This window comes from Papio anubis, chromosome 18 (genome assembly GCF_008728515.1).
Source record: "Papio anubis isolate 15944 chromosome 18, Panubis1.0, whole genome shotgun sequence".
Lineage (NCBI taxonomy): Eukaryota > Metazoa > Chordata > Mammalia > Primates > Cercopithecidae > Papio > Papio anubis.
In genome coordinates, this window is record NC_044993.1 from 20316455 (window position 1) to 20330554 (window position 14100).

Sequence of the window (14100 nt, forward strand, 5' to 3'; positions counted from 1 at the left end):
GACTGACGGGCAGAAAAGAGGAGAATGTGAAGAATGGCAGCTACAGAATAAAAATCTTGTTGGAAAAAAAATTACACAAATTCTCTGTGGGTGGAAATTCCATAGTGATGTAATAAAAATATAACAATGGAGATATACTAGAGACCACCTGACTTGGAAAATTAAATCTACAAACATTAAGATTGAGGAAGTGCAAAATTAGGCCTGGTGATGAAAAGGGGGTTCCTCTAGCCAAACACGTTACCTCATCAAAATAAAACATAGACATTAAAATTTTGGAGAGGACAAAAACTACTTCCTAAAAAACAGTCTGCAGGGCAGAGAAAGATAACAGACCTGGGGGGTGAACAGGAAGAAATGGTGCAGGTCTACAGGTATTTGCGTTTGGGTTAGAATGAGCCTGATAAGAAAAGGCTGTCACCTAAGAGAGGCAAACCAGCTGGCTGCCAGGAATGGTGTAACCTTGGCAGGGTCTGAAGTACAGGTCTGCAGATCCAAACATAAGTTGACATCCTTATCCCCACCAGATGGGGTCCCACTGCACTGATTCTCACAATGCCATAGGTTCCTTCATGGTATTTATGTATCACAATTGCAATTATTTATTTAATATCTTTCTTCTCCGTCAGACTAGATAAACTCCATTGGGAACAGAGACCACATCTGTCCCATTCATGGCTGTTTTAGAACACAGCATGGTGCCTGGAACATAATGGGAGCTAGGGAGTGAGCACACACACAGCTCACAAGTGCGAACACACACTTGTGTGTTCTAGGATTTGCTTTGTACTTTAACACTGTTAAAGTGCATGCCATGCCCCTGGGCAAAATGAATACATAAATGAAAGTAGATTCCTTGATCAGGTCACCTCACCTGGGCAGTGGTAGAGGTTAAATTCTGCCTCCTCGGCCGGGCGTAATGGCTCACGCCTATAATCCCAGCACTTTGGGAGGCCGAGGTGGGCAGATCACGAGGTCAGGAGATCGAGACCATCCTGGCTAACACGGTGAAACCCCGTCTCTATTAAAAATACAAAAAATTAGCCGGGCGTGGTGGCGGGCGCCTGTAGTCCCAGCTACTCCGGAAGCTGAGGCAGGAGAATGGCGTGAACCCGGGAGGCGGAGCTTGCAGTCAGCTGAGATCGTGCCACTGCACTCTAGCCTGGGCAACAGAGCAAGACTCCATCTCAAAAAATAAATAAATAAATAAATAAAAATAAATAAATTCTGCCTCATCTTATTTCTCACCTTCCCTAGAACTAACCACTTGGAACACTCTTGGCAGAGAGCATTCTTTCTATAAAATTATAATGTGAGGCTGGGCACGGTGGCTCACTCCTGTAATCCCAGCATTTGGGAGGCTGACCTGGGAGGATCACCTGAGGTCAGGAGTTTGAGACCAGCCTGACCAACATGGTGAAACCCTGTCTCTGTTAAAAACACAAAAAATTAGCCAGGCGTGGTGGTGGGTACCTGCAATCCCAGCTACTCGGGAGGCCGAGGCAGCAGAATTGCTTGAACCCAGGAGGCAGAGGTTGTAAAGAGACCGCGCCAGTGCACTCCAGCCTGGGAGACACAGTGAGACTCCATCTCAAAAATAAATTAATTAATTAATTTAATTATAATGTTAATTCCAATGGCCAGGCAACAATCCACTTTCTTTTGACCAGCCTTGGAGAAATCCAGTAGGAATTATTAGTCAAACTCCAAAGCTTTCAAGAAATACCCTAGGATTGTACCAAATAGAGCCTGCATTCCCAGCAGTCTTAAGGCAAGGCCACTCTATACCTCACACAACAATTGCTTGGGCACAGATCTTCCCTGCAAATCCAAGTCATCTAATTTATCTTCCAGTCCTTCAAAGCACTTGCCACTTGGTACTCAAAAGATGCTGCAGGAAACAATGCAATTTTGTATTAAAAACAAAATAATCACTAACACTTACTGAGCTCTTTAAGCCAGGTAATATGCCATAGTAAACCTATATATGCATTATTTAAATTACTTGTCACAACCACAACTACCCTGTTAAGTATGTGCTATTATCTCCATTTTACAGAGGGAAAAGGGCCTTTACAGAGCCCTTTACAAGGTTCCACAACTATTAAGTGGTAAAATAGAAAGCTCAATCAGACACTTGGACCCCAAAGCTAACACCCAGCCACTAAAAAAAAAAAAAACGCTTTCAAGTCAAAAATAACAAACAACCCAATTTTAAAAAGGGCAAGACCAAACAGATACTTCATAAAAAGGCATATATAAATGGCCAATAAGCCCATGGAAAGATACAACATCATTAGTCATCAGGAAAATGCAAGTTAAAACCACAATTATATACCATTACACACCCATTACAATTGCTTTTTTTATTTTTTGAGACGAAGTCTTGCTCTGTCTTCCAGGCTGAAGTGCAGTGGTGCGATCTCGGCTCACTGCAACCTCCACCTCCCAGGTTCAAGCGATTCTCCTGCCTCAGCCTCCCAAGTAGCTGGGATTACAGGCATGCGCCACCACACGTGGCTAATTTTGTATTTTTAGAAGAGACGGGGTTTCACTAAGTTGGCCAGGCTGGTCTCAATCTCCTGACCTCGTGATCTGTCCCCCTCGGCCTCCCAAAGGGCTGGGATTACAGGCATGAGCCACAGCGCCTGGCCCACCACACACCCATTAAATGGCTAAAAGTAAAATAACTGACAAATACAATGTGTCAATGCAGATGTGAAGAAACTGGAAAACCTACATTGTGGTGGGAATATAAAATGATATAAACACTTTGGGAAATGCTCTGGCAGTTGCTTAAAAAGTTAAACAGACACATAACCTAGTAATCTCACTCCTAGCAATTTTACTACTAGGTATTTGCCCAGGAGGAATAAAATCATACGGCCCCACACAAAGATTTGTACATGACAGTTCCTAGCAGCTTTATTCATAATAGCCCCAAACTGGAGACAACAAAAATGTCAATCAACAGGTGAATGGATAAACAAATTTTGGCATGTTCACACAATGAAATCAGAAGTTACAAATCACTGATAATACAGAAAATATAGATGAATCTCACAGATAAACTAAGCAAAAGAAGCTAGACAGAAGAGTACATACTATAGTGTTAGAAATAAAATCAGTGTGTATGGGGACAACACTGGTAGAAATGTTCTATACAGTCATGTGCCACACAATATGGTCAACAATGGACCATATATATGATGGTGGTCCCATAAGATTATAATACTATATTTTTATTGCACATTTTCTATGTTTAGATGCACAAATACTTGTTACTATGTCACAACTGCCTACAGGTTTGTACAGGTTTGTAGCCTAGGAACATGAGACTATACCATACAGCTTAGGTATGCAGTAGGCTACACCACCTAGGTTTGTGTAAATACACTCTATGATGTTCACAATGGGATAAAATCAACTAAAGATGCAGTTCTCAGAATGTACCCTCATTGTGAAGTGACCCATGACCGTATATTGATTGTGACGGTGATTATACAGATGAGACATTTGTCAAAACTCACTGAATTCTACAGTCAAAATCTGTACATTTTATTGTCCCTACATTTGATTTCAATTAAGTCAATTTAGAGAAAAAGTGACAGCAAAATATTGATAAACCCAAATGTTTATCAATAGACTACTGCTTAAATAAATTATGATCCATACAATAAATCCTATGCAGCTGTGGTGAAGGAGGAGGAGGGAGGCCAGTTATTGCTATGGAAAGATCCCTGAGATATACAGTTAAGTGAAAAAGGCAAGACACAGATCAGTGTGCATAGTATGTTATCTTTTGTGTAAAAAAAGAGAAACTATATTCACCTTGCCTTGTATACGCAAAAAGAAACTACACAAACAACGGTACACAAACAGCGGTAGTTAACTTTAGGAGGCGGTGAACCTGGGCAGAGGGGAAGGTGGCTTTTCACTATATACCTGTTTGATGTACTTAAGAAATGAAAAAAATTACCTAGGTTCCAGGAAAGGGGTAACTGTTTTAACTCCCTATACCACATTCCCAATCCTTCCAAATTATATCTAAAATGTGAACAAAGCTATAAAACAGACCTAATTCCATACTCTGCAGCCATGAAAAACATTGACGCAGATCCTAGGGTATGGTTAAGAGTACAGGCCATAGGCCGGGCGTGGTGGCTCAGGCCTGTAATCCCAGCAGTTTGGGAGGCTGAGGCGGGCAGATCAACTGAGGTCAGGAGTTCGAGACCAGCCTGGCCAACGTGGCAAAACCCAAGGGGAACATCACACACCAGGGCCTGTCATGGAGTGGGGAGAGGGGACAGGGACAGCATTAGGAGATATACCTAATGTAAATGACGAGTTAAAGGGTGCAGCACACCAACATGGCACATGTATACATATGTAACAAACCTGCACGTTGTGCACATGTACTCTAGAACTTAAAAGTATAATAAAAAAAGAAAAAAATACAAAAATTAGCCAGGCATGGTGGCAGGTGCCTGTAATCCTGGCTACTCGGGAGGCTGAGGCAGGGAGAATCGCTTGAACCCAAGAGGTGGAGGTTGCAGTGAGCCGAGATCACACCATTGCACTCCAGCCTGGGTGATGGAGCAAGACTGTCTCAAAAAAAAAAAAAAAAAAAAAGAAAAAAGAAAAAAGAGTAGAGTACAGGCTATAGGGTCACAGTGCTGGAGTTCAAACCTCACCTGTGTCACCTAACTTTATGACTGTGAAAGTTCCTCCTCTGCTCCTGTTTTCTCATCTCTAAAATGGGTTTTTGGGAGGCTTAAAAGAGAAATTACATGTAAAGCACTTAGAATAATAAGCACCCAATAAATACTATGACGACTACTAGGGCAAATCAACTAACAGAATACTATGACTCTATTTCTGTATATATTTGTACATATTTGTATATATAAGTATATACATGTTTGTACATATAAGTATATGCATGGAAGATGTAGTCAAATTATTGGGATTGAAAGAGTTTAGCCTAGCCTAACTTAAATGTGTTCAGAACACTTACGTTCACCTACAGTTGGGCAAAATCATCTAACATGAAGCCTAACTTAAAATAAAGTATTGAATATTTCATGTAATTTATTGAATACCATACTGAAAGTGAAAAACAGAATGGTTGTATGGGTACTACCATGTCACTTTCACACCATGGTAAAGTCAAAAAATTTTAAGTCAAGCCATAGTAAGTCAGGGACAGTCTGTAAATTGCTCCAATGCCATCCCTCATCTTAAAACATGTCAGTGGTTTTCTATTATCTTTTGGATCTAATCCAAACTACCTACCAGACCTTGCATGTCCTGGCTCCTGTCTAGCTCTCTGGCCATTCTTGTCCTTCATTCACTATAGACATAGCTTTTTTAAGTCCCACTAATGTGCCAAACTCTTGCTTGACTTCAAATGCTGCTGGAATGCTCTTTTCTGTATTCTTTCCAAATCAGGTTCATGACCATCAGCTCAATTAAAAATTATCTTCTCACAGAGGCTTTCCCAGATCACTCTTATTAAATTAAATCTTTCCTGATTTTTCTTTCTCGTTTGTTTTCTTCATAAAAGTGCCATGATTTAAAATTATTTCATCTGTCTGTTTTTGTTTTGACTCCTCTAGAATGGTAGCTTCAAGAAGGCAGTATCATGGGATTTTTTGGTTTTGTTTGTTTGTTTTGAGACAGGGTCTCGCTGTCACCCAGGCTGGAGTGCAGTGGTGCTATCTCGGCTCACTGCAGCCTCGATATCCTGGCCTCAAGCTATTCTCCCACCCCAGCCTCCTGAGTGGCTGGGACTACAGGCTCATGCCACCATGATCGTCTAAGTTTCGTATTTTTTGTAGAGATGGGGTTTCACCATGTTGCCTAGGCTGGTCTCAAACTCCTGAGCTCAAGTGATCTGTCCACCTTGGCTTACCAAAGTGGTGGGATTACAGGTGTCAGCCACTGCACTCAGCTTTGTTTTGTTTTTAAGACAGAATCTCACTCTGTCACCCAGGCTGGGGTTCCATGTTTATTTTTATACACCACCACGGCCTACTACTACACAGAACTTAACAAATATTTGTTGGGTTAATAAAATGTTATCCCATTCACAAGATGGGTCCTAAAGTAATATTCTCATTTATGGTGACAGTTTCTAAAAACATATATAGGCCGGTGCTGTGGCTCATACCTGTAATCCCAGCACTTTGGGAGGCCGAGGTGGGCAGATCACTTGAGGTCAGGAGTTCGAGACCAGCCTACCCAACATGGTGAAACCCCATCTCATAAAAATTAGCCAGATGTGGTGGGAGGCACCTGTAGTGCCAGCTACTCCAGAGGCTGAGGCAGGAGAATCACTTGAACCCAGGAGGCAGAGGTTGCAGTGAGCCAAGGTAATGCTACTGCACTCCAGCCTGGGCGACAAAGCAAGACTCCATCTTAAAATAAATAAATAAATACGCATATAAAGTTTTAAAATAGGGCTGGGCATGGTGGCTCACGCCTGTAATCTCAGCACTTTGGGAGGCCAAAGTAAGTGGATCACCAGAGGTCAGGAGTTCAACACCCGCCTGGCCAACATGGCGAAACCCCATCTCCACTAAAAATAGAAAAATTAGCCGGGCGTGGTGGCATGCACCTGTAATCTCTGCTACTCAGGAGGCTGAAGCATGAGAATTGCTTGAATCTGTGAGGCGGAGGTTGCAGTAAGCCGAGATCATGCCATTGCACAGAAGCCTGGGTGACAAGAGTGAAACTCCATCTCAAAAAAAAAAAAAAAAGTTTAAAAATATCACAATGTTATTTCAAGTTACTCTTTTGACAAATGGTTATTTATACACAAGTCAATGGCTTCCAAATTTTCACTTGTAATACCCAGTAAGAAAATAATTTTACACTGCAATCCAGTAAATACCATATACATGAGACATTATAGGCCAGGCACTGTGGCTCATGCCTGTAATCCCAACACTTTGGCAGGCCAAGGCAGGAGGATCACTTGAGCCCAGAGTTTGAAACCAGTCTGGGCAACATGATGAAACTCCATCTCTACAAAAAAAAATACAAAAAATATTAGCTGGGTGTGGTAATACATGCCTGTAGTCCCAGCTACCCGGGAGGCTGAGGGGGGAGGATTGCTTGACCCCAGGAGGCAGAGGTTGCAGTGAGCCAAGATGGCACCACTGCACTCAAGCCTGGACAACAGAGCCAGACTGTCTCCGAAAAGAAAAAAAAAAAAAGACATTATATATAACTGAACAAAGTTTCACAAAATTTTACCCTTGATAAGAGAGATGCACTTTGATATTTTCTATTCAATGTCATAAAATATTATAACCATTTTTATGTGATTTTTCTAAACTACTACATAGTGGAAAGATAATGACATGCACTGCTTTCATTCATGATTTCAACAACTCATGAATGCACTGATTCAAACAATGCAAAATTAATCTGCTAGGGAAAGATAATTCAATTATATTGCCAATTCTAAACTACCACATTTAAACTCCAGTATCACACTCTAACCAGTCATCAATCAAAAAAAATGGTAACCTACAGACACAGGACACTTAGATTAGCAACCCCTTGCTAAAGGAGGGGCCCCAAAGTGACATCAGAGTGGAAAGAGAAGGATGAACACCAATGTAAGTCTTTCCTCTCTCATCTAATAGCAACCCAATTCTTGAAGACTCATAAGCCAAACACTTTGGTGTTATCGTTGACTCCTTTTTCTTTCATTCCCCAAATATGGCACACCATTAAATCCTATTGGCTCTTCCATCACAACACATCCAAAATCTGACACTTGTTCTGGTCCAACCCACTATCTCTTGCCTAATTACTAAAACAGCCTCCTAATCGGGCTCCTCAATTCTGCCCTTGTCCTCTTGAGAAGGTGAAGCCAGCTGGACTTTCTGGGTCGAATGGGGACTTGGAGAACTTTTCTTTGTCTAGCTAGAGGATTGTAAACGGACCAATCAGCGCTCTGTGTCTAGCTAAAGGATTGTAAATGTACCAATCAGCACTCTGTAAAAACACACCAATCAACACTGTGTCTAGCTAAAGAATTGTAAATGCACCAATCAGCACTGTGTAAAAAATGAACCGATTAGCACTCTGTAAAATGGACCAATCAGCAGGATGTGGGTGGGGACAAATAAGGGAATAAAAGCTGGCCACCCCAGCCAGCAGTAGCAACCTGCTGGGGTCCCCTTATATACTATGGAAGCTTTGTTCTTTCACTTTTCACAATAAATCTTGCTGCTGCTCACTCTTTGGGTCCGTGCCACTTTTAAGAGCTGTAACAACTCACCGTGAAGGTCCGTGGCTTCATTCTTGAAGTCAGCGAGACCAAGAACCCACCAGAAGGAACCAACTCCAGACACACTCTCCCTTCAGTCTTTCACAACAATGTAGTCAGAATGATCCCATTAAGCCATTAAGTCACATCAGGTCACTCTTCTGCTCCAGTGATTTCCCATCTCAAAATAAAAGCCAAAGTCCTTCCTAAAAGAAAGTTGCATGTGATCTGCCCTCCCCTGATCATTCTGATCTCATCTGCAACTATCCAACCACTGTGGCCTCCCTCACTGTTCCTCAAACACAGCAGACATCCTCCCATCTTAAGGCCTTTGAACTTGTTTCCTCTGCCAGGAATGCTCTTCCTACAGATATCCTCATGGCTAGCTCCCTCACTTTGCTCCTGGCTTTTACTTAGTCATCTTCATAAAGTTATCTCGCCACCATTGCTAAAATTTCAAACCCTCCTCCTCACACCACATACACATTCCACAGTCCTCTTCCCTGTATTATTTTTTGTGTGTGTGATGGAGTCTTGCTGTATCACCAGGCTACAGTGCAGTGCCACAATCTCGGCTCACTGCAACCTCCACCTTCTGGGTTCAAGTGATTCTCCTGCCTCAGCCTCCCGAGTAGGTAGGACTACAGGCACACGCCACCACGCCCAGCTAATTTTTGTATTTTTAGTAGAGATGGGGTTTCACCATGTTGGCCAGGATGCTCTGGATCCCGACCTCATGATCCACCCACCTCAGCCTCCCAAAGTGCTGGGATTACAGGCGTGAGCCAGCATGTCCAGTCCTCTGTATTATTTTTCTTCTTAGTGCTCACCACTACCTAACACAGTATATATTTTAGTTATTTATTCTTATTGTCTGCCTCCTGTGCCATGTAATCTCCATGAGGGCATAGCTGTTTATTCGCTACTAAATCCCCAGCACCTAGAACAGTGTCTGGAAAATAGTAAAGGCTTAATAAATATTTGAATAAGTGAATGAATGAGTAGGCTTGGAATGAACAAGAAAACAGAATAGATTAAATAAGAATAGCTAATTAGGCTGAGACAGTGGCTCACACCTGTAATCTCAGCACTTTGGGAGGCCCAGGCAGGAGGATCCCTTGAGCCCAGGAGTTTCAGACCACACTGGGCAACATAGTGGGACCCCAATTCTACAAAAAATTTAAAAAATTAGCCAGGTGTGATGGTGCATACCTTTTCCTAACTATTCGGGAGGTTGAAATAGAAGGATCACTTGACCCCAGGAGACTAAGGCTGCAGGGAGCCGCACTCCAGCCTGGGTGAAAGTAAGACCTTGTCTCAAAAAACAAAACAAAAAAACCACCAAACTGCAGGTAAAGATCTGCGGCTTAAGCTCCAAGGGAAACCTTGGCACATTAGTGATGTCTCTGGCTATATCAGCATGTGGTTGAAACAGGTTAGTTACTTCTGGAATCTTCACAGAGGAAAAAAAAAAAAAAGAAACAGGTAGCAACTATTACTTGAGACTGAATTAATGCTCTCTGTAAGGGCTGAGTGTTCCCTCCAAGCTCACCATCTATTCTGAATCAAGCAAGAAAAAAAATGGGGGGAAATAAAACCACAAATGAAAAACATGATTTTCTTTTTTTTTTTCTCTTTTTTTGAGACAGTCTCACCCTATCACCCAGGTTGGAGTGCAGCAGCACCATCTCAACTCACTGCAGCCTCTGCCTCCCAGGTTCAAGCGATTCTCCTACCTCAGCCTCCCAAGTAGCTGGGATCACAGGTGCCACCACGCCTGGCTTTATTTTGTAGTTTTAGCAGAGATGAGGTTTCACCATGTTGGTCAGACTGGTCTCGAACTCCTGACCTCAGGTGATCTGCCCGCCTCTGCCTCCAAAAGTGCTGGGATTACAGGCATGAGTCACTGCGCCCGGCCAAAAAACTTGATTTTCTACCCATTATGAACCATGCTTTAGCATGAAACTTATTATGAAGCAAATACCAGAAGTCATAGCTAAGGCTAGAATTTTGAAGTAATGCTATGCAGACAAGAGAAATCAAGGGATCTGTCAAATCTGCTACTAATTGATTGTATGACCAGGGTCTCTCTGAACCTATTACTCGTACTTCTGTTAAAATAAAAATCACCACTATCCAAGTCACCCTGGACTAGTTGTTCTGAAGATGAAATAATGGGAAAGCCCCCCACCCCCCGCCTTTTTTTTTTTTTTTTTTTTGGAGTCTCACTCTGTCGCCCAGACTGGAGTGCAATGGCGCGATCTTGGCTCACTGCAACCTCCGCCTCCCTGGTTCAAGTGATTTTCCTGCCTCAGCCTCCCAAGTAGCTGGGACTACAGAGTCTCAGGCTGGAGTGCAGTGGGGTGCAGTGGCGTGATCTCAGATCTCAGCTCACTGAAAGCTCTGCCTCCCGGGTTCCCACCATTCTCCTGCCTCAGCCTCCCAAGTAGCTGGGACTACAGGCGCCCGCCATCACTCCCGGCTAGTATTTTGTATTTTTAGTAGAGACGGGGTTTCACCGTGTTAGCCAGGATGGTCTCGATCTCCTGATCTCGTGATCCGCCCGTCTCGACCTCCCAAAGTGCTGGGATTACAGGGGTGATCCACAGCACCCGGCCGGAAAGCAATTTTAAAAGCATAAAATGCCATACACCATACAAATGCAAGAAGTTACTAAATTCTGAGTTTGTTAAGTTATTGTTCACTATTAAGATTTATTAAAAATAATGTTCTTTGGGGGAAACTTTTACATTTTAAAAGTTTTTAGAATTAAAAGTCAGGATGCAGAGATTTCTCTTTTAGGCCCCAAATTAATCGAAAAAATATTTCACTAGTATATTTGCTTCAGAGAAATAGAAGTGAGCTTTCACAAGTCATTAATCTATTGCTCAAAATAAAATGATCTCACACACACACACGCACACACACACACACAATCAAAGCTTCAAACCAATCTTTAGTGGTTGCATATCACTAGTTGCCTAGGGTTGGGAGAGAATGACTGCAAAGGGAAAGGAAGCTTTTTAGAGTGATGGAAATGGTTTATGTGTTAACATGGATGAATACATTTTTCAAAACTCAGCAAAATGTACATTTTAGATAGGCACAATTTACGTATGTACACCTCAAAAAGTTAGTTTACATTTTTAAAAGTCTATCCTCTTTCCTTAATTAAAAAAAAAAAATTAGTTGCACAATGATCTCAAAGATAATTTTTAAAATGAGATCTAATGCAACAGGCTTGAAGATTAAATAAAACAGCCTTGAATATTTAAGAAAAATGACAAAACATGAGCCAATGACAAAAAAAAAAAAGGTTGATTTATGAATTTCTGGCCTCAAGGTCAACTCAGATTAGGGGGGAAAAAAAGACAATGGAGGCATAATAAAGATGGGGGAGCGTGTGGAGAGAAATCTCAGCTTCTACTCTAGAAGACAAAAACCAAAAACGGTATTACTTCAGAAGGCACACTGGAAAAGCACAGATGTGGGTGCACTTCAGACCTAGGTTCAAAGGATCTAGGCCGTTAACTGCATGGCCTTGAGAGTTCTCAACCTGTGAGCCTCAGTTTCCCTTTCTGTAAAATAAAGATAATGATGGCTTAGAGTTTAGCTGAGCACACAGCAAGTGCTCGACACATAAGTAATACATGGTATTACATAAGGCACCAGAACTCGGAGCTGACTGGAAATGCATGCAAACTAAAGCCCTCCCCCCAATCCCACCCCAGTTTCCTTCTGAGGGTCGTGATCCCTTTCGTACGCCTTATCGCCCCCAGCCAAGCCTCCCTTCCTTCCCACATACCCTCCACACAGCCTTTTCACCCCTCGCCCCAGCAGCTCCAGAGGCCTCCCACCTCCCAGGCCCCACCTCGTTGAGGAAGCGGGTGACATCGTAGACTCGCCCATGGATCACAAGCCACAGTTCCTTCAAGGAGTTGCGCTTTGCCACCTCCTCCAATCGGTAATAGGTGACTGAGGTCTCGACTTCCTGCCCTTTCCCATCGCTACCGCTAGCTTCCGCAGTCGCCATTGAACCGGACATACCGCCTCTCCACCGCTAACTGAGATTCCGCGACTACTTTCCTGGAGAGACCGCTCTCAGCCTTCCTCGGCTTCCGTAACCAGGGCCCATAAGGCCTTGAGACGGTTCCTAGCAACAGCCAATCACACTTCCGAATAGTGCCTGGTTCGTTTTCTTTTCACCAATGAAACAAGTGACTCAGTTAGAAGTCCCGCCCACTCCTCGCCAGATCCTCCAGGTGAAAGTCTGGTTCGAGGTCGAACTAACCAATTAGGGTCGTTCAGCCCCTCCAACCTCGCCAATCAGATACCGCGATTTTTGGACTGGCGCCGAAAAGAGATGTGCTGACAGCTGTCACCTCAGGAGAGGTTCCCCTTCGCTCAGCCTGTGGGCCTTTAGGGTCTCAGTGTTCCGCTTCCCTTCCCATCGCTGTGGCTTTCTCCTGAGTCTCAGGAAGCTCGTTTCTCCTACACTACCGGCACATCTTGTATCCCAACCGTGATTTTACGTCTTTGCTGCCTCCAGGTCGTGATCTGGCCAATCCCGTCTCTCCTCAGTTTCCCCATCAGTAAAATGGGCTTGATAAGCTCTCTCTTAACAAATGGGTTTGCCTTTTCTTTTCTTTCTTTTTTTTTTTTGAGACAGGGTCTCGCTCTGTCACCCAGGCTGAAGTGCAGTGGTGCGATCTTGGCTCACTGCAACCTCCGCCTCCCAGGTTCAAGCGACTCTCCTGTCTCAGCCTCCCGAGTAGCTGGAATTACAGGCACCTGCCACCACGCCCGGCTAATTTTTGTATTTTTACTAGAGACGGGGTTTCACCGTGTTGGCCAGGCTGGTCTTGAACTCCTGACCTCAGGTGATCCGCCCGCCTAGGCCTCTCAAAGGGCTGGGATTACAGGCGTGAGCCGCTGCGCCTGGCCCAGTTTGCCTATTTTAATGAGAGTGCCTGTAAAGCGCTTGGTGCATAGTAATCGCTAAACAGGGTAGCCAATTAGAAAGGCAATTGCTGTCCCGAGTCCTTGGGACAGCAGTTGGGGGTAGAGCGTGCCACGTATCCCATGTTTCTACCACCATTCCGAATCCGATTTTCAAACGAATTCTGTGATGATCAGGATCAATCTGCACTATTTTAGTCTCTACGTGATCTAAAATAGAACTGAACTTAACTGCTCTCCAATAGAGGTCCCAGCACTTTGGAATTCCAAGTTTGGTTAAGGTGCAGTGTTGTGAGCCACTTTTTAACTGCCATTATAACTGACAGATTGCTCTTCCTATAATGTCATTTTCATCTTGTCACTCTCTCAGTCTACCATTCAGGGGTCTCCACAATCCATTCGCAACCTCTTTCACTAACATATCATATTTTCCACCATTCCCTTTGTAAGCCTGTTGCACCAGCCCTGACTACGAAACTTGCTGGTTTAAAACCACATCTGTGGTCATTCCAGGTCCACCAAGTTAATTTCAGATCACGTAGAGATGAAAATAGTGCAGATTGATCCTGATCATCACAGAATTCGTTTGAAAATCAGATTCTGAATGGTGGTAGAAACATGGGATACTGCACGCTCTACCCGCAATTGCTGTCCCAAGCACTCCTCTTCCTTTCAATGCCTACGGGCTTTTCAAGTTCCTCTTCAGTTTCTTCTATTTTCAAACTTCTCCTGCCGTTCTGAGCTCCAGTGGTTCCATTCCTTTGTAGTACCTAAGAAAGCATATTACTATTTTTGGAAACCTGCTACATCTATAAATTTTAACTTTACAGAATTTACTTCCCTAGTTAGACTGACAC

The 14100-nt window shown here is 43.3% G+C and overlaps 1 protein-coding gene across 2 annotated transcripts in view; it reads right to left on the bottom strand.

The window, feature by feature from the left end:
• Positions 1 to 12507, bottom strand: part of LOC101009425 (cytochrome b5 type B) — a 40209-nt gene extending 27702 nt beyond the window's left edge. The window contains exon 1 of one of the 2 annotated variants that reach the window (XM_003917105.3): positions 12156 to 12507. In XM_003917105.3, coding sequence (XP_003917154.1) covers positions 12156 to 12329 — 174 coding nt within the window. In that variant the 5' untranslated portion in view covers positions 12330 to 12507. The remainder of the gene's footprint in view (positions 1 to 12155) is intronic. The other variant, XM_009196762.3, reaches the window with a different exon arrangement.
• Positions 12508 to 14100: the final 1593 nt, after the last annotated feature.